The 21,092-nt window shown below is 33.7% G+C and overlaps 3 protein-coding genes across 4 annotated transcripts; 1 reads left to right on the plus strand and 2 right to left on the minus strand.

Moving 5' to 3' along the window:
• Positions 1-722: 722 nt before the first annotated feature.
• Positions 723-6,615, plus strand: LOC101208498 (pentatricopeptide repeat-containing protein At2g30780). 2 transcript variants are annotated; one of them, XM_031882938.1, is made up of 3 exons: positions 723-1,942; positions 2,507-3,747; positions 6,243-6,615. In XM_031882938.1, exons 1-2 carry the CDS (start codon positions 1,526-1,528, stop codon positions 3,632-3,634), a joined length of 1,545 nt encoding a protein of 514 aa, XP_031738798.1. In that variant the 5' UTR covers positions 723-1,525; the 3' UTR covers positions 3,635-3,747; positions 6,243-6,615. The 2 variants fall into 2 exon arrangements, with proteins under 2 accessions (XP_031738798.1, XP_004147968.1); XM_004147920.3 differs by having other exon boundaries at positions 724-1,942; positions 2,507-3,751.
• Positions 6,616-8,724: 2,109 nt separating this feature from the next.
• Positions 8,725-11,849, minus strand: LOC101208741 (RHOMBOID-like protein 2). Its single transcript, XM_004147921.2, has 5 exons — positions 11,133-11,849; positions 10,204-10,367; positions 9,933-10,096; positions 9,586-9,836; positions 8,725-9,056 (listed from the first exon to the last, which is right to left on the minus strand). The coding sequence occupies exons 1-5, from the start codon at positions 11,408-11,410 to the stop codon at positions 8,945-8,947; spliced, it is 969 nt and encodes a 322-aa protein (XP_004147969.1). The 5' UTR covers positions 11,411-11,849; the 3' UTR covers positions 8,725-8,944.
• A 3,087-nt stretch (positions 11,850-14,936) lies between these two features.
• LOC101208984 (replication factor C subunit 2) lies at positions 14,937-20,209 on the minus strand. The gene is made up of 7 exons (XM_004147922.3): positions 19,957-20,209; positions 19,357-19,463; positions 19,169-19,270; positions 18,696-18,891; positions 15,706-15,834; positions 15,430-15,624; positions 14,937-15,356 (listed from the first exon to the last, which is right to left on the minus strand). The coding sequence occupies exons 1-7, from the start codon at positions 20,110-20,112 to the stop codon at positions 15,246-15,248; spliced, it is 996 nt and encodes a 331-aa protein (XP_004147970.1). The 5' UTR covers positions 20,113-20,209; the 3' UTR covers positions 14,937-15,245.
• Between the last annotated feature and the right edge of the window lie 883 nt (positions 20,210-21,092).

The following is a 21,092-nucleotide window of genomic DNA, read 5'->3' on the forward strand; positions in this document are numbered from 1 at the left end:
CATTTTCGAAAGGAAAATCAACTAACAAAATTGCTACCATTCATATAATGCTTAGAAAAAATCATGATAAGTGGGTGAAGCATTGGAAATGATCGAATGAACAATAACAAACTATAATCAACGATTATGCAAATCACAGATGGTGAGAGAAAATTAGAGAGAATAGATGAAACGCTTAGAATGAAAGAGTATAATGAAGGTGGGACAAACGAAGTTTTGAATGATGGGTAAAATTGGTATTTCACACATAAAAGACAAATAAAAAGATTAAAAATCACTTTTAATCCATAAACTTTATTAAAAGTAACAATTTAGTCCATGAACTTTAATTTATAATGATTTTGTCATTATACTTCCAATTTTGTAATGTTTAATCCACAAACTTTGCTACGTAACAATTTTGTCTTTATACTCTAAAATTTGTAACGATTTAATCATTGTAACAGAAATTAGAGTTAATAAGATCTTTTTGCAAAAATAAACAAATAAACTAGTTAGATGCTCAACACTATAAAATAAACATATAACTTTGATAATTTTTTTTATGTCAAGATTAAATTGTTATAGATTTGAAAGTAAAAAAAAAAAAAAAGCTAAATTATTACAAAGTTGAAAATATCTTATTTAATCGTTAGGAATTAAAGGCGAGACTCCGATGGTTACTTCATTTAAAAGATGATTTCTTTTTCTTTTGGAAAAAAAATAGTTCAATCTAGAAATGGGAAAAACTTGATTTATGAGGTCATCAACACGTGAAAAATTTAAGAAAAAAGGAAAAGGAAAAAAGAAAAGAAAAATAGGAAGAAAACCTAAGCCCTCTTCTTTCTCATTTCCCCCTCTCCCTTAAGTCTCAGCCGCCTGAGAGGCGTTTCCGGCATTCATACAAGCGGCGGCGACCCGGAACAGTGGACCTCGCGAAGGCGGATATTCACCATAGATCCTCGCCTTATCTTCACCGAGCGGCGGTCCTCTTCGGCAGCCACCGAACAGACCGGCGGCGCGTGTCTCTCCCCTCTTCGAGATGCGTTAGCCACATATTTTTTCTTCGAAACGCTTCAGTCTCTTGATTCACACTTCTATTGATCTCATATTTCAGCACCTACTGGCTACTGCCCAATACTCAGTAAGTCGATCCATTTGCATGTTGGAACCTCACTGGGTGTAGTTTCGTACTGATTTATTGGGATTACATTGAGTGAACGGTGAAGACTCTTGTTGAGTAATCGTTCAGATTCTTTTTTTTTTCTTTTTTGGTAAGTTTGAACCTTCAAGGATTTAATCTCAAGCTTTGATGGTCTGATGCAATCATTATAGTTGGTGGTAAATAGCCAACTCTCAGAATTCCTTAGTGCTTAGTTAGATAGTCGGAGGAATGTTTGATTTAGCCTTAAATCTTAAATTTATATTGCCAGTATGGTTACTTTCGTAGTAAGTTTCCAGGTTGATTCTCACTAAAAAGTGTGTAACTTCAAGTGGATTCAGTCTGGATTACTGTAAATCCCTTTTCCAGCGAAGCAATCCAACAATGAAGCAACTATGGATGTTCTCTGTTCCTCGTAGGCTCTTAGTCAGTCGGAATATTTTTGCTTCGTTTGCTTTCTCTCTCACGAACACGAATTATTGCTTTTTACCTCATGGCCTCCATACTCAATCTCGCTCCTCCTCCTCGCCTCCGCCCTCAATCTCTTCGTTTTCGTTGGTTGCTAACCTTATTGAGTTATTTTCCAACAAGCCTGATGACCATGAGATCTTGGCGATATGTATTATGGAAAGGAAGGTCTTGGAGGTGAGTCATGAACTGATTCTGAACTCAGAGGATTCTAATAAGATAGTGAAAATATTGGAAGACAGTAAAGACTTGCTCTTATGGAAACATACCGACGGTTCTGCTTTTGTCGAGTTGCTGAAGCAGTTGGGTTCACAGCCTAACTTAGCATTGGAGGTGACTTTTATTTTACATGCTCTAAGAAAATTGCTTCATATTTAGTTTCTAAATCATATGTTTATTTGGGGATTGCTTACAAGTTACATTCTTGTAATTTGCATTAAATTGTTATTTGTTTTACCTGTGTCTTAGACTCTTATATGGGGTTATCTTATCTTATCTTTTTTTTTTTATTGTTCTTCTTTTGTACTAGATGTGGAGGTAAAGAACATCTGGAATGTATTTTGAGTGAAAAATTAAATACTTAATTGGAATTGATGAGTATGGTTTAGTAGCCAAAGTAAACTTAGCTCAACAATTGTTGGTATGACCTTCCTCTTTAGAACTGGAGGTTTTATCCCCCCATTCTCGCAGTTGTTGTACTAAAAACAAGATAATATGCTTTAGTTAACTTTTAGTGTAATTAGTCATAACATTAGGTTGTATCATCCAATTCCCATGTGAAACAAATAGATTTGCTAGGCCTCATTTTTCTAAGTATAACGTGGTAGTCATATGCAAGTCCTCGATAAATAGTTTGACGACACAAAATTTCTGATCAGCTCATTCTTTTGTGCATAGGTGTTTAATTGGAGAAGAAGGCAAGGAGGTTCCTTTCCTTTAACTGTAGAGGAATATGCTAAGGGTATTGCAGTTGCAGGTAAATCTAAACACATTGACCTTGCAGTTGGGTTGTTCAACGAGGCTTCTAATAAAAGGGTCAAGGCAACCTCTACTTATAATGCATTGATGGGAGTTTTCATGTTTAATGGCTTGGCTGACAAATGCAACTCAGTGTTTCGGGATCTTAAGAGGGATGCAGGTTGTGTTCCTAATATTGTAACATATAACATTTTAATATCGGTATTTGGTCGTTTGATGTTAGTTGATCACATGGAGGCTACCATGAGGGAAATACATAATTTGAATCTCTCACCGAATGTGAACACGTACAATAGTCTAATAGCTGGGTATATTACTGCATGGATGTGGAAAAGAATGGAGCAAGCCTTTATGAAGATGAAGGCGAGTTCAATAACGCCCAACACTGAGACTTTTTTGTTAATGCTTCGTGGATATGCACATTCAGATAACCTTGAAAAGATGGAAGAGATGCATCACTTCTTAAAAGATCATGTCAATAAAAATAATTTCCCTCTTATTAGAGCTATGATATATGCATACAGTAGGAGTTCTATAACAGATAAAGTGCATAAGATTGACGCTTTGTTGAAGCTTATTCCAGAAGAAGAATATAGACCATGGTTGAATGTCAAATTGATAAGAGTCTACGCTCAAGCAGATTGCTTAGAGAGAATGGAAAATTCAATAAATGAAGCATTTGAGCATGGTACTTCAGTCTATACCGTCCATGTGATGCGCTCCATTATTGCCAGCTATTTTCGGTGTAATGCAGTGGACAAGCTGATAAACTTCATTAGTCGTGCTGAATCTTCAGGGTGGAGAATCTGTCGGTCTTTATATCATTGTAAAATGGTTATGTTTGCATCACAAAATCGTTTGGAAGAAATGGAGTGTGTTCTTGATGAAATGAAAAATTTCAACCTGGATTGGAGCAAAAAAACGTTTTATATTTTATATAAGGCCTACTCAACAAGTGGTTGCAGGTACAAGGCTAACCAAGTGGTATGTCGTATGTGCAAGCTTGGGTATGGGGTTCCCGTGGGCTGGGATTCATCTCCATCTTGATGTTCTCTTCCACTTGAATGATTGAAGGAATGGAAATTCCACAATTGACTTAACCAATTGATCTTATTGGTTTTTCTCATGAATAAGTGCGGAGCTGAGATTTCTGAGATATTGTAGGTATGCATCATATCTCATTCTTATTATCAGTCATTTTATTACCCTTGCTTTGCATGCCTATCACTTGGACTATTTGTTCCATTTTGTGTGTGCTTACACGTGTAGCTAGAGAGATACTATCTCTTTTTTGGGTATGAGTATTTGCACTTATTGATATATGTGAAATTCAGGGTGCTTCACTATTCAACATATGATTATATTTATTATATGTTCTTACAAACTACGTAAAAGGAAGTTTTTTTTTCTCTTTGCTTTCAAGGTAATATTGATTTTATTCACTAGCAGCCAGCAGGCAACCACATATAAAAGGATTCTTTTGTACCCGTGTGGAATTTTCCCCTCCGTAGCTTCAATGCTTCTGAGGTTTAACTAATGCCTGTTGTCAAAATGTTTATTAATTATCTAATAGGCTATTATGGCATTGAAGGGAGAAAATAAGCTGTGCTCGCTTTTAAATGTCGAACCAATTGTGACAATTTTATATTCTCCCTTCCTTATTATTTTAGGTGTTGGTGGGTTATCATTATTTTTTATAAAAACAACTTTCATTTTTAATGAAGAACACAAGAGCTAAATCAAGTCCACATAAGCCCCTCTAGAGAAAGGGGACCAAATGTTGCCTAAAGAGTAATCACAAAAGGTATTTGAAATTGAAGCCCGAATGGAAACTTGAAACCTCACCCAGACTCCAATATCGCTAGGATTCATTTTCGTGCTAGGATTCATTTTCTTCCTTCTATTGTTTCTCTCGCTCCACGAAACTCACAATAAAGAACACATCCCTGTTAACCACAAGAACACGCTCTTATCCCAAGAAAAGGCTTACGAAGAAGGAATTCTCCAATCAAACTGCCAATATTCCTCTAATGAGTCAGCATAAAAGCAAAACTTTTTTTTTTTTTTTTTATAAAAGCTGATAAAAGCAACAACTTTCATTTGAGAAGAAAATGAAAGAATACAAGGGCATACAAAAAAAAGTCCATCAAAACACCCCAACTAAAAGAATTCCATGTAAGCAAAATGTTACCCAAGGAATAGTTACAAAAGGTCTTTCGAAACTGAAGCCTTAAAAGGACACGTGAAATCTAGCTAAGGGCCCAACCTCACAAGGGTCCCTTTCCCCATCTCTAAATACTCAATCATTCCTCTCCTCCCAAATGTCCCAAAGCACACCACACACTTCAACAAGCCACATAAAATGGCCTCTCTAAAAGGTAGATCGAGGAGGAACTCCTCAATCGTCACACGAACACTCCTTTAGCCAGCAAAAATAACAGAAAAAAGCACCACATTGCTTGCGTATACTAATAATCCCAAAAGAGATGATCAAGGTCTTCCTCCGTCTTCCGACGAAGAATACTACAAAAAGGCCCAACAAGCAAGGTCCTCCTCCTAACAAGACTATCAACATTGTTCTTACAACCAATTACTTGTGAAGTAAAGAAAATATTTTCTTAGAAACCTTAATTCTCCAAAGCCCATAAAACTTTCTAAGGAGGGAGGGATCCAACAACATTTGAACAATGATTTACATGAAAAACCTTGACTAGGGTTAGGACTTCAAACACGAAATCCCTCCTCCCTTCATAAAACTGCATCCCTCAAGCAAAGAAAGAAGATAGGCGACCTCCATCATTTCCCTATCAGATAAATTACGACGAAACCCGAAAGAGGACACGGAATTCTTAGACCAAACCACAAGATAACCCGATGATTTTTTAAAAGAGGGCAAGGGATAAAGAAGTGGATACAAAGAACAAAGAGTACTCTTTCCCACCCGCTCATCCTCCCAGAAATACGTATCCTTGTCGACCCCCACAATACAACAAGTGAAGCGAGAGAAAGTTGGAAGCTAAAAGGATATGTCTTTCCAAGGGTTTTAGTATGTGCCTTTAACCCCTTTCTCCCCCCAAAAACGTGTTCTATGAAGTTCATTCTTTATCTTGTTCTAGCTCCTCTTCTTCAAGTTCTTTTTGTTTAATCCTTCTTTCTTACCAGGTTTACTCTTGTTTTATCTTTCTAAAAGCTCAAGGAATAAAAGATTTGATTCCTTTTATTTACCTGCTGTTTAGAATCCCGTGGCCAAATTTTCATATCTCTTATGGTATCTCTAGATTAGAACTTATCCTTTTGTATATATGTTTTAGTAGGATAAATTCTCTTGCTATACTGCTACAGCCTTGTGATTTTTAATTTCACATTGAAGCCGTTATTTCAAGTGCGTTAGTGAGTTATTTGATGTCATTGTTGACTATTTTGCGAAATGAAAATGAAACTTTGAAACTTATACCATCAAATTATTTACACCATAAATGATGGAAAATTTAAGTTTTTGGACTTCTTTTGCTAATAGGCCAGTCTTCATTATATTGCCCTCACCACCACAAAGTTGAATGCTGATAGCATCCTACGTAGTTAATTATTTCCTAAGACGGTTGGTTTTGATGTTTACTTGAATCAATTTTACATGCATTTTTTGTTTATTTTGTAGAAATCAAAGCAGAGATTTTAAAGAATATTTCAAGAAAATTTAGTCAATTGGACAAGATCAATGGAAGAAATCAAGTAAAGGGTGGAGAAAATCAAGGTTAAGACCCGAGGAGCAGTGTCGTGATGCTGCACAAGTCATACCACCTGTGAGTGTACCATTGAGAGCATCTCAACATTACGCATATCATGTAAACCACGGATGTTGCACGTGCACTTTTTCGGAGTGTCTCAAATAACTTGTGAGTTTTTATAAGGGTTTGTTTGCATAAATGTCAAAAAAGCCTAAAATAGTAGTATATATAGCACAATGTTAAAATAATTGGATATACACCAAAAATAGTAAAAAAGACTAAAACATTCATGTTCAACCACCATTTTGGGTTTTTTTTATATTTTTTTTATTGAATTTATTAAATTAAAAACTATCACCGATGGCATCTATGGTGATAATAGCTGTCATCGATGACATCTACGCGAGATAACAACTATCATTGGTGACATCTATCAGTGATAACAACTATCACCGATGACATATCTATTAGGGATGACATCTATCAGGGATAACAACTATCATTGATAGCTTTCAATTTGAGAAATGATTATTTCTCACATTTCTGGACTTTTTCACGTTAGAATCTATCACTAATAGCTACAATTAGTTAATTTCATTGATAATTGTCATCTGTTGTTATCATTGATAGCTACTATCAGTGATAACTTATCATTGTTACAGTTATTTTTTTCTTGGTTTTCTTAAATTGAAAGCTATTATTAATAGAAATTGATAGCTATTATATGTTGCTATAATGTATAGATGCTATGAATGATAACTTTTCATTTGAGAAATATGTTATTGGTTGACTCGGGTTAGGCAATAAGAAGAGTTAACCAAAATTTTGGCCATTTCTTAGGTGCGGGTCTCACAGGGAGTCTATTAATGATAGACATGTTATTAGGTCTATTAATGATAAACTTAAAAAAGTGGAAATTTTATGCCTTCAATGAGTTTTTTAAAAAAAGAGTATCGATGACAGGCTTGTATAGAAATAGTTCAGTGATATACTTCTATTGAGGCAAATAGTTCAATGTTAGACTTCTATTCGTGCCTCAAGCATATTTTGATATCATTAGTATTATTTTTTTGGACATTTTACATGAGATGAAGTTATATTTGCAATTAGTTTTAAGCTTTCCTATTTTCTCGATGTTGTAGCCTTATTTTGCTACATACTAAAAGGAGCCCATAACTTATGCTAATAATAATGAAAATTGACAATAATATTTAGACTTGTAATGAATTTTGTAATTTACTAATCTTTTTATCTAGTTTTATCTAGTTTTTTTTTTTTTTCTATTTTTGAAGAAACCCAAATAATAATAATAATAATAATTTTTGAAGTTAAAACATATTTTGTATCCAATTATGTATTTGGGTCACCATAGGTTTAAAGCAATTAAAGGAGGCAACATTATACTGATACTCCATATGCCTTTCACATTATATTCAAATAAAGGAGAAACCATGATGTGAAATAAAATAATTAAATGGCCTTCACACAATTTAAAGAATCTGGGAGGACCTCTATGAAAATATATCCGTTCTATAAATGAAAATATGACAATTGATTTAGATTTAAAGTATCAACATATATAACAACATATTAAAAAAGATTACAAATATAACAAAATTAGCAAAAGTATACTTGATAGAAGTTTATAATTGATAAATTATATTGTAAATATTGGTTTATTGCTTATAAACCATAATAGTATATTAACCATAAAAATTTACTATCGGTAGACTTTACTATATTTATGATTTTTCTAAAAAATGTCGGTGTGCACCAAATTATTCTCAAAATTGCTATTCACTATGTTTTTTTTTTTGTTAGACATTATTTAGTTAAATATTTAGTACAACATGCTTGTGAATAAATAATGTAATAAATGAGCATGTTTCTAAGTTCATTTCATGCTTTGGAAAAATAGGGAAGATAGGAAATGAAAATGAGTTAATCATCGTTTTTTTTAATGCGTTTAAATTAATTCATTTTGATCTCTATAGTTTTAACATTTTGTTCATTTGATTCAATGTGCTTTTGAATATCTTCATTTTGGTCCTTATATTGATAAAGACAAACCATATTTTGATTCTTTGATTTCGTTTTTAGAGAACTAAAATGATCACTTTTTAAAGTTGAAGAACCAAAATAAACAATGTTAAAAGTACATGGATTAAAATAAATATTTTAAAAGTATATAGAGGAAAATGAATTAAAGTTGAGAGAATATGGACTAAAATAAATAATTTAAAAATATATGAACCAAGATGAATCAAGTGTGATTGTGTTTAAACCAAATCCAATAATGATAGTTAAAAATTTTGCTTTGCAGCCTAAGTTTATTAATCTTAGTTTTCATTGTAAGATAAAACCATAAATTGAACACTCTCAAGTGAGATAACAGAGATCTAACAACAAATAGAATGCAAAAAAGAATGAAGTGATCCACTATATCATCAATAAAGAGTTCACAAACAGAAATCTCCCTCTTTTTTCTACATACAGTGTTCTTTGAAGTAAGAAAACAAATGGAAATAAGCTGGAATCATTAACAAACACTTTCATTGACATCTAAGATAGAATTAAAAACAAAATATGAAAACAAGGTCAGAAGTATACATATTATACAATGTTGTAATGATCAATTCCCGCATTCCCATTTTGATGTTGGCACGCAACTTAGATAATGACACCAGCTGCAATGGTTGTTTCCGTTCTCGCCTCGAAATAGCATTACCAACCCGATCGTGAATCTGCAACAGCGAAACAAGACCGTAACAAACTTGTCTTTTCATTTTGTTATCAGCATTCATCAATCAGTAGCAGCACAAGAGAAAAAAGACACAACTTAACAAACAACGTATATCATCACTGTTGAGGGCCTTGCCATGTTGTGATTAACTAACTAAACGTTAAAGGTTAAAGTTCCCTCTGTTTATTAGATGCATAGTTTCTTGATCAGTCTAGATTGGTGGATAAGTTTCCTAAGATTCGGTCTTTCAAAAACCAAGTTGATATACCTTAAATCACTGGTTGACCAAAAACTTTAAGTTGTGTGTGATCATCTAACAAACACCCTCACTTGTGAGATTGGAATGTGTAAAAGACCCGGCGAGTAGAAATGAATGTTGATTGAGGTGGAAATAACATTGTAAGGTTTTGAAAACAAGACTAACCTAAACCATATTTTTTGATATACCATGTTAAATAATTGATTGACCTAAAAGCTTAAGTTGTGTGTAAAAGGTAAATTTAATATTATATCATCTAACAAACACCTACCCGACAATTAGAAGAGCGAGGGCCACGAAGCATAAAATATATTGGTAAAGCTTGTGCTTGGGTACAGCGCGAGAATTTGCGGGGAGATGTCGTCGTTCTATCCACCCGAACTGAGGACGGAGAAGCAAAATAAAGCCAAGAAGAAACCCTGTCAAGAACCCGCCAATATGGGCAAAGTTATCAACATGAGGTAGAATCCCAACAGCCAAATTAATGACGATGATGACAATGAGTGTGATGAGAGCTGCAGCCTACAAGAACAATGAATTAGGTGTTGATAACATGATAAGTTCAAATAAGATGCATCCAAACAATATGGAAATGAAGACCAATTACTTCACTATTACCTTATCTGTATATATAGTCCAGTTTGTCAGAAGTTCTGATAACATTGCACCAAGAAGCCCAAACAACGCACCAGATGCACCAACAGAGATGTTGTTTTGAATGAAAAGAGAAGATAATATGCTTCCACCTAAACCCGAAAGCAAGTATAGTATTCCAACCCGAACTGCGTGATTTATCAACAGCTAGTGAGCATGAAATTCTAGTCACCTAAGCTTTAGGAGTTGAAAAGAGCTAAAGTAAATGCAGGTGAATGTAAGAAACTTGACATACTGAATCCGAATTGTTGTTCGAGGCGAATCCCAATAAATACCAAGCTCAACATATTTGCAAGCAAATGAATGACTCCAGCATGTAGCCAAATACCCGTGATGAGTCTCCATGCTTGATGTCCATGAACTATTTTTTCCCATTCCAGGGCTCCCAGTTTCTGTAGTCTGAAAGAAATAACACCAATTACGTAAAAACTCAATGTCCAAAAAGTAGCCTCAAATTATTCTTTGCATTCGTCCTGAAAATAAAAACTCACTATGCCATTTGTGTTTCTTCTATGATTTTAAAAATGTCTTCCTCAAATGGAAATGACAAAATTTGCGCAATAGACAAATACAAAACACAAACGCACAAGAACATTATCGACAATCGTCATGACAAATTTTGAAACAAAAAAAGCTACTCTTCCACAATTATCTACTCAGATGATTAGTTTAACTGAGATGAAAATAGAGACCTGGGAAAACTTTATAGAATTCAACAAAAAGGCTTCTCCAAGGAAAAACTTTTTCTAATCACAAAATTAGAACACAGATTAGAACTTTGCCTCAGGATAAACCTTTCCAAAAGACAAATTAGATAACCACTGATTTAGATTTGTCATTTGACCCATTATTAACTAGAACCCATGGGGCTAAAAATTACACAAGAGCCTAAACAAATACCTCAAACAAGCAAAGATAAGAAATTTAAAAGAAAGTAAGGAATCTCAACTAAATAAAGATTAACACAGTGATTTGAAAACATCCATAGAAAATGCCAACAAAAACACATTGCCACAGAACCTCAATTGATAAAAGAAGGCTATAATGTCAAACATTCTCAATTAAGAACTAAGTAGAAGAGTTACAGCAAAACAAAACAAAATCCATAGAAACCCACTGGCAATATTGGACAGTTTAGAACCGAATGGAGAGCAGAAGACTCACGTGGAAGAAGAAGGACCAAATAGAGGATTCACTCTAAGAGGCTCAAAAGAAAACCTTCCTAGAAACCTGGCAACACATTCCTCAGAACCCAGACTGTGTTTGGGACAGTTATTAACATACATAACCACAATGAACATAGCAACATTAGCCACCACGAACATAGGAACCAACCAAGAAGTCCATTGTTTCTCCGAGGTTTCTTGGTAATAGGAATTTGAGTAATTCCCAGGTGGCTTATTGGTTTTAGCCCCTCCTCTCTCCAGATCTCGACTACCCATTTCTTTTTTCCTCACAGAAACTCAAATTTTTCCTCTCTTTCGCTCAATCTATGAGTATAAAAAGGCCAAATGAGCGATCACTTTCTGCTAAGGTTTCACAGAAAGGAACTTTCGTTTGTCCTTTCAGTTGGGTAAAAGATGAAAGATGAAAAGGAGAAAGAGAAAAGGAGAGAAGGAATGAGAGTGGCTTCAAAGGGAGAGAAGAAATGGCCAAATGGGGTTGCTTCAATGGAAGAAATGGAAATGGAAAAAAGGGGGTTTCACAGATTCAAGTGATCATGTAATATGAATTGGTTATTGGAGTAAAAGAAGTTTGCTCTGCCTTTCTGATTTCTTGATTGTTAGGCGGTGGGTTTTGTAAGTTTGATGCAACAACCAGGGGGGTTTCAACTTTGAATGAAAGCTGTATGAAAATGGAGTAATTAGTAGAAAACGTATATTCTTGATGGCGTTTGTTTGTTCGTGTGAGATTTGAGAGTGGAGAATCATTACAATACAATGATTGTAATTAATTATCATTTAATAAACAAAAAATAAATAAAATTAGTGAGTGGTTCTCATTTTCCACATTAATCTATAGATTTCTTTTGAGCCATATTAATCTCTATAGATTTTAGAAAGAATATATATATATATATTTCATTATTTTGAAGATAAAGAGAAAAAAAACAATTCATGATTTGTATAAGTGTTAAGTATAAGAGTTAAATTTTCAACCTATTTTCAAAAAGAAAAACAAGCTCGAAAATTTATTATTTTAGTTTTAATTTTTTAGATTGATTTTTAAAAACATTGGTAAAAGAGTAGATAAAAAGTAATAGGAATGGAACAAGTGTTTATAGACTTAACTCTTAAATACTAAAAACAAAAAATCAAATAGTTATCGAACAAGACCTAAAAATATGAGCATTCTGATCAATTGACCTATGTGGAAGGATAGTTTTAATGGTTATAACCATTGTTCTTGTTGTGCCAACATGATCAAACTCCACTAATATAAAACTTGTATTATCGAAGTCGATATAAAAAGTTAGATTTTTAACCTAAATATTACCGAGAGAAAAAAGAAAAAAAAAATTCTTCTTGGTTCTATTAGCCTATACCCTTTTTTACTCTATTGACCTATTTCTTATTATTTTTCTTGAAATGAATAAATTGCCTCAAAAGCAATTTAAATAGATTAGATTAATAATCTCTTAAAACATATAAATAAAAATGTTAAGTACTAAAACAAAATCCAAAGGACTTCAAAGTGGGAATGGTTGAGAAATGATAGTGATGGATTAGCTCATTTTTCTCACCTATAATATGAATAAGCAAAATCATCCAACACCTAATTTTATAGATGAAAAAGATTTTTAGCAAAGTGGTTTTTGATATAATGGAGTTGGAAAAAGGTTGTAGTGGACAATAACTTATCTATTATAATTTTTACTTTTATTAAAAAAAAAACATATGCTTTATATTTAAAATCTATAGTATCATAACAATAAAGGTTTCTTTCAAAAGCCAATTATTAAATAAAGAAAAATTGGAATTAAATATACAAAATCTTTGTCAAACATAAAAAGTTCCTTTTTTTCTACTCAACAATACCTTATTTGACTTTGAGATTAATCCTAAATCTTGAGTTATAATATTTTGACATATGTATATAATACATGCCTACAAATTTCAATAATTAGATGAATGGTTTAAATAAATGGATTCTAAATATAAATTTACTAAACTTTTTTTAGATTAGACATACATACGTATATACGTATATAGTATTGTCTACTCTATCTTTAAACTTTAAAAGAGTAAAATCGTCCATGTGTTATTTAAATTTATGATAATATTATGTTTCAAAATTTAATCATTTTCTTAAATTCATTTTTGATAACTAATTGGTATCTTTGTCTTGCTTTTTAAAAAGTAATTTGATTTGTTTTGTTATTTTCTCACCCATATTTTCAAAATCTAGCTAAATTTTAAAATTTTAAATGAAAATGACTTGTTTTATTTTATTAAAAATAGAACAATTTGATTTCTTGTTATAATATTGAGTAGAAAGCAATCGTAAATTTCAAACTAAAACAAAATTCTTGCAAAACCAGATCTTAGTAATTCTATTCCACTTGTCATGAATTACAATGATAATCGACGTAGACGCTCTTACTCAAAATTGAAGTTGGATCTTCCATTCTCACAAATTAATTATATATACATAGAAAAAGAAAGTAAAAACCCTTAATCATGTCAATTAATGGAAGCCCATTCAATGGTTAAATATATAATTTCATTACCTTTTTGAATGAAATTTTAGTTTTCTAAAATATTTGCATCGTTATAGAAGTAATTTGAAATAATGATTTATTTAGGAAAAAAGTTGGTAAACATAGCCTTTTTGTAAAATGTGCTATTCATTGATATGCCTACATATTTTGAAATCACAAATATACTTACTACACAATAATTAAAGTCAATCACTAAAAATATATGTTTCATGTTTTGTTATGCTTCCAAATATCTTTTTAGGTTTCAATTTTGAATAATATTATGCCAAGTTTTAATTTCTTTTTCTTAAAGTATGTTTCTTACATGGGATCTACATAACCACTACCCTACAATCATCTTTTAAAAAATTTCATACTTTTGTTCATACCAACAACAATAGACAGATTAATAAAAACTTTCATATTTAGCATAATCATAACTTCAACGTTTGACATTTTCCTAAATCTACAATGTAGAAATTTTGAGAAGCAAAATATTAGAGATCCCTAGAATTGGATGTAGATACAAATGACAAATCTAAATTGTACAAAGAGCCAAAGTTTTTTTTTTCAAAAACAGCAATTACATTTTGTAGCACTTATAGGAAATAACAATTAACTAATAGACAGATTTGAAAATTGAATCCAAATTTTGTTTATGCCTACAAATTATCTTGCATTTAGTTATATATGTTAATATTTTGCATTTGCCTGAGAAATGGGTAAAAGTTGAAATTGCCTTTTGAAATCTCAAGGGAAAAGTGTGAGAATCTATAAATTTGGTATCGTTCTTGATAGGAATTTATTTTATTGGCAACTGAAGGTGGTTGGATCGTAGTAGTTGGCTTTGAAGTTACTCACATATGGCCATGTTTCCAACTGGCAAACGATTTGTTTTAGAGCACCAATAAAATATTGCTTAACATATGGGGACCCTCTTCAAGCTTCATTTGTCAGCCATTGTTGGCGTACATATGAGCATTCCCCCCTGTTGTAACCATAAAATTCACCACAAATACTCAAAACAAACCTCCAATGACGTTACTAGGCATTGCCACTTCAGTTTCAATAACGTGTCCTTGTCTTTGAAAAAACACCCAGCACATGTGCAAAATGCGTTCGATGCAGTGAGTAAGCAAATTGTGGTTTTTGAACCATGTAAATCTGGATGATTATCAAGTTTAACTATGCTTTTGTATGAACTAATCTGTAATTATTAATTTACATGAGGTCTATCTCCTGATTCTTTGTGTCTATGTACTGAGATATCGAAAATACAGAACATAGCATTAGAGCTTGACATTTGAAACCAAAAGCTTTTAACAATAGTGAATAATGAGCATGTTAAGGCTTGTTTGTACCTATTACTAGGTGGGTGGGGGTGGGGAGGAAAACCTTGACAAGATTGCCATTGGCCTAAAACTTTAGCAAGACGATATAGTAAGTAACGTGATAAATTTTGAGCTCAATCTGACTACATCTTACAAAAATATAGTTAATATCCTAAGGAACACAGATGTTTACATTCATACTACCTCCTGTGAGCCAAATTTAAGCAGCCTCTACATGTTGACTACTCATGGTGCTTTTGCAGTCTCACGAACCATGGAAAGCTTGGCCAAAAGACCACATAGTTGAAGGTAAGAACCGACACCATCACAGATTCTCATATGGGCAAACCCAGTTTCCTGCAATTCATCAAAAAGAGTGAGTACTTGGTTAACCTGGTATGATCAAATGATGCCTCGGGTTTTAAAATACCTTCATGAATTCCAGTTTCAGATATTCGGCCATATCGTAGTTCTTAATGATTCGGAAAAGAGTGGTTATTATGTCAGTGGGGGAATAGCCTAAGTCGTAGAGTTGCCTCAGGCCTGTACAAGCATCATCAAATTTACCTTCAAGCACATTGCGTACCACATTCTTCACATGCAGCGGATGTGGTTGATCGCAAACCTGGAGAATCAACAAGCATGTCAAGATGACATTTTCTGAGTTTATAGAAGATACAAAAAGATAAAAACACGTGACAAGAACCTTGAAAACATTGTCCTGGTTTACAAAGCGGAATCCACTATGTGTAGCTTGCAAATTATTCAGCGCCTGCCTCATATCACCATCAGCAGTGAAAATGATTGCTTCAAGACCTTCTGGAACATAGGGTACCTTCATATTTTTAAACAATAATCAAAACTATACTTCCTCAATATATTCCTTTTGTATTGGGAATAAAAGAAAGGGAGGACTTGTTGACCCGCGCAGTAAAAATACAGTCAGAGCTATTCACCCGTGATCATTCTTTAATCAACTCAATGAAGTGCTGAAAGAGAATAGTTTTGTTGTAAAAGAAAACAACTTTCATTGAGTGATATAACTTGAAAGTCACATAATTCCCTTCAAAACTTGTCTCATCGTGTTAGCTGGGCCTAAGACATATGCCTAAAATCCACCAACAAACACCATTAGCCTTAAGATAACCACCAAAATAGAGGAAGAGCACACCTTTCATCTAGAGCAAGTCCTTCCAAAGAAGAAAGAGGGGAGGAAAAATGACTATACTACCAAAAGGAACCTACATCATCTTAAGAAGTCCATTCAACACTTCTAGAACTCCAGCCTTAGCAACCTATTAACCTTTTTGTCTAATTTTGGTGAGAATGACAAAATCAGAAGTATACTTAGCATTAATTTTCTGGCTAGAGACTTGAAGCCCCTCGCATTCCATAAAAGATCAGTGAGAGCCAACTCTTCCCTCAGACTAGCGAACTTTTTTATTTTCATTATTAAAGAGCATTGAAGATTTTTTAGTTTACCATTTACGTGGGATAAAAAAAGTAGTAAATACATGAAAGGGGATTATTATACAAGAAAAAGAAAAACCAACAAAACACCTCTAAAGAAAGGGTTCTCAACTAAGTAAGATGCTACCCAGGAGTTAATTACAAAAAGTACTTGAGACCGAAGTTTAAAGATAAACATGAAACTTCCCCAAAAACCAAACATCATTATTGTCTCTCTCCACACACCCCTAAACACTACATTATTCCTCTCCCCCAAAATATCTCAGAGAATAGCACACACCTCAGCTGACCATAAAAAACAGTATTTCTCAATGAAAGACATATGAAGAATGAGCTCCTTGATCGTCTCCCGAACAACTCTCTAGCAAGCTAGCTCAATATGGAACTCTTGAAAGAAATAGTTCCACACCGATCTAGCAAACTAACAATTCCAAAGAAGGTGATATAGGTCTTCCTCCGCCTTCCAATAAAGAACACAACAAAAAGGCTTCATAAGCGAAAACTTCTTCTACTGTAGTAGCCTATCCATAATGTTCACACGACCAAGTAAAACTTGTCATGCAAATTCCAAAAGGAAGAGATCAAGCTCAACAAAACCATATCTGAAGAAATCTAATTACAAAGAATAATGCAAAATTCTCTCATAAAGAACTAAATTGAAACTAAAACCTTTCAAGAAGATGCAACCAGCTGCCTAACCAAATTAATCCATAATCTAGAGGAAGCTCGAAAAAGTATTTCACTATTCAGCATCGGCATGTAGAATTTACTTGCCACCCATATGAAGGGAAATCCAAGAATGACTGAAGTTAGTCTTACATAGAGGAGAAATACATTAAACTGTTGAAGAATCAAATTAGAATAAATCCACAATCAGCAACTATTGATTTTAAATGATCTAGTATTTTGCAAGACCAAGGACAAGAACGAGTAGCAGAAGGAAACTTTGCGGATACTAGCTATTCCTCGCATTGAAACAGAGCATTGAGATCAGTTTCTAGAGGCTCAAATGTTTCTAACTTTCAAGTTCGGTTTACCTATCCAAATGCTCCAATTCCTCGCTACAAACACTGAGAGGGGAGTTGAAAAAATGCTCACCCTTCTTGTTGGATTGATTGTGAGGGGTTTTTCTTGGAGAGCCCTTCAGAAATTTAACCTTGGAGTTAGGCAGAGAGAACTCAGAGTACTTAAACTGGATAAAGTGAGGATGATGAGAAAATGACCTAGAAGAACGGGCTGGGGCTTGAATTTGGGTGCAACTGACTTCCAATAAATCATGATTAGTCTCTACAAACAGCTTGGAGCTGCTGGAATAAGCTGATGAAATAGAATGGGCAGTATTTTCCTCAAGCAAAACGGGTACTTGATCATCTAAAATCTGGGCTTTTAAGGAACATTTTTCCATAATCTTTGATTTTTTCTTCCGGATAAAATACTTCAGAAATTGCTTGAAGTAATGTTGGAAGATCTTAGAAAAATTCTTTCTTTTTAGATTTCCTCGAGAGCCTTTTGATGAGGAAAAAAGAGAAGAGAAGGAGATTGGGAGCTGAAGATGAAGATGAAGGGTTGAAAGGAGGAGTAGCAGTTGTTGATTTGATGGTGAATCTTGGCCCCCTCAACTGTCTAGGGCTACCAAACTCTTAATCCAACCTTCTGAAAGTAAAAATCTACCAGTCTTAGTTGCAGCCATACAATTAGCCCACGCAAACTTCCCATTCAGCAATGGACGGTCAAACAGCTTACTTCCATCAATGAAACTATTGAAACGCCTCAAGGGTATGTCATTTACCTCTTCGCTCCACAAAATACGATTGGTTTTTTTAGACTTGAGCTTTCTAGAGAAATTCAACCAAAACCTAGACTTCCACATTTCTCCAACAACAGTAGTTGAGCCACTTTCTCAAATTATTAATTCAAGTGAACAAAAATTCAAGGCAGAAACTAGTGATTGCTTATGTCATTTCCAAATGTGCACTCCATGGGTATATCACTTGCTTAACCAGTTCCTTAACAACCTAGCCATTCCCGGGGGGGGAAGACCAATTACATAATGAATCAATTGCATGAGATCTAACAAACTGTTGCAGCCTACCACTGAAGTGATAATTTCTTCCGAAGATAATTAAGTAGTATTTTGTTTTCGATAACAATTAAATTCAGCAGAATGACTATATTTATAACAACAGAAATGTAGTCTAGGCATTATGACAAATAAACGAACGATACCTTTTCTGCCTGAATCACCACCATAAGGCGCCCAAGAATCTCTTGATCTGTTAATCTTGAAAATCGGACAATTGCACATCTACTCTGAATAGGCTCAATAATTTTTGAGGAGGTATTACATGCAAGGGCAAAACGTGTTGTGTTTGAATAAATTTCCATTGTACGCCTCAAAGCTTGTTGTGCTCCAGTTGTCATGCTGGATTATTTTCACAATCATAATTACCACCAAAAGTAACAAATTAATAACAGGACTCAAAGTAAGAAACTGAAGAGCAGAGCAAAAGAAGACAAAGAAAATTCTTGTTTCAAATTCTCAATCAATTTTATAGGTTTATGTGTCCCATGAGTGTTCGAAACCGAAAAGAAAATACAAAATAAAATAGGACACTTTTTTTCGCATGCATGCCTGACAAGAACACTCTCCCCAAAAAAAGTGTTTGGGCTTCCCTAGCATTATATCCGTTGAAACCTACCTGTCAGCTTCATCCAATATTACCACTTTGTGTCGACCAGGAGGCAATGTTACTTTCTTTTGAGCAAACATCTTGATTTTGTTCCTCACGACATCTATTCCCCTAAACAAGAACTCAGATTAGAAAAAAAACACAGATCAAGTAACATTTGAAATATTTTGAGACTTAAAAACCATAGAATATCTCACCTATCATCTGATGCATTAAGCTCCAGAACACCCTCCTTGTAATTTGGTCCCAAGAGCTCATGAGCAAGAGCCAAAATACTGGTTGTCTTCCCAGTTCCTGGCGGACCCTAGAAAACAAACATGTAGCAACAACATACATTAAAATCCATAGCAATACATGTTCCTACCAAAACTGTCTAACCCTACAACATTTCATCAAAAACCTCATCATAGCAACAAAATTCAAGCTGCAGTACATTAAAAAAAAAACCATCAACAACGTAAATTAGCACTTATAGAGCCTTTTACTTGTCACTTGCATCAACCCCTTTTAGAAAAAAAATTGTGCATTTGATTACAGAACATTAAAACCCCGCCAAAAATGATAACAAAAATTAGGATAAAATTCGAGCCTTACTAGTTCCCAAACCCCCAAAGCCATTAAGAAAACGTTCAAGCTGCATGATTTTCTACTTCACATAGCTCTAGATACACAAGTCCATTTTCAGTACCAATTGTAAACAAGTTAGTAGTCAGACTAAAAATTAACAGAAACCCAATTGGTGCAATGCAAACTAAAGAGGGAAAATTACGGAAAATATTAGAGATGGAGAAGAGTACAGATAATATGAGATTGGGCATGTTGCCGTCCCGAGCAATGACTTGGAGACGAGAAACTGCATCTTCATTACCCACAATGTCGGTGACCTTGTTGGGCCTGTACTTCTCCACCCATGGAATGTCGTAGTTGCTACTGCTGCCTGAAGAAGACGCCATAGAATGTTCGAACAGATGAATTGGGATGCTCGAGAGAGAGTAGAACGAATTCAGGAAGAAGAACTTTGCCCTTCCAATTCCCGCTTCGCGCCCTCCACAAAGGGTAAAAATCCATTTTATTCTTTGCCTTATTTACATCTTTGACCCTACATTTTCAAAATTTTGCAAATAATACCCGGGTACGTTTAAAAACATTATATTAAATGGGATAAATAAAATGTATCGATAATATACAATGATAATAGAAATGCTTATACGTAAGACGAGAATAGATAAATCTTTTATGTCCTCGTCTCCATCCTTTGTTGCAATGTCACAATCTACATATTTAGTTTTTTTCTAATTCTTGTCTTCTATTTTATGTTAATTGATATTTTAAACATTAGCGTGTAACTAATTTTCTAGTGTAAGACTTTATTAGAAGCTCATGTATTTAGTATTTTACTAGTAATACTTGAATATGTGTTTTTCTTAATCATGTACGCATCTTTTTGTTTTGAAAGCGCTTTAACGGATGAATATTTGTCTCCATTTGGTCAATCAAGACAAAACATGAAGAGCACATGAACCTTGAAAAAAAGTAGTGTGTGAAAACATTTAAAGCAAACAAGGAGATCTAACCCACTTATTTTTTAAAATTATGAATAATAAAGACACTCAAAACCAAAACAAAAAACACTATTAAATATACTGAGCTAGCACATATTATTCTACACCATATCAAAATATAATTATCTTATGTTTTTAAAGTTAAAAGAACATATTGGGATATGAATACATTTGTATCAATGTTGTAGTTGTGAAGGCATTGAGAGTCTAATAATCTATAATATTATAGTCTACGCATTTGTTAACCTAAATACTTACAATAATTTTTCTAAGATATTATTAACATACGATTTCTACTTCATTTTAAGCTGTAGCATTAATATACAACCAAGAACTGTTTTTTACACAACATTAAAAGAAAGTTGTTGAAC

The sequence above is a fragment of the Cucumis sativus genome, chromosome 3, assembly GCF_000004075.3.
Source record: "Cucumis sativus cultivar 9930 chromosome 3, Cucumber_9930_V3, whole genome shotgun sequence".
NCBI classification, from domain to species: Eukaryota; Viridiplantae; Streptophyta; class Magnoliopsida; order Cucurbitales; family Cucurbitaceae; genus Cucumis; species Cucumis sativus.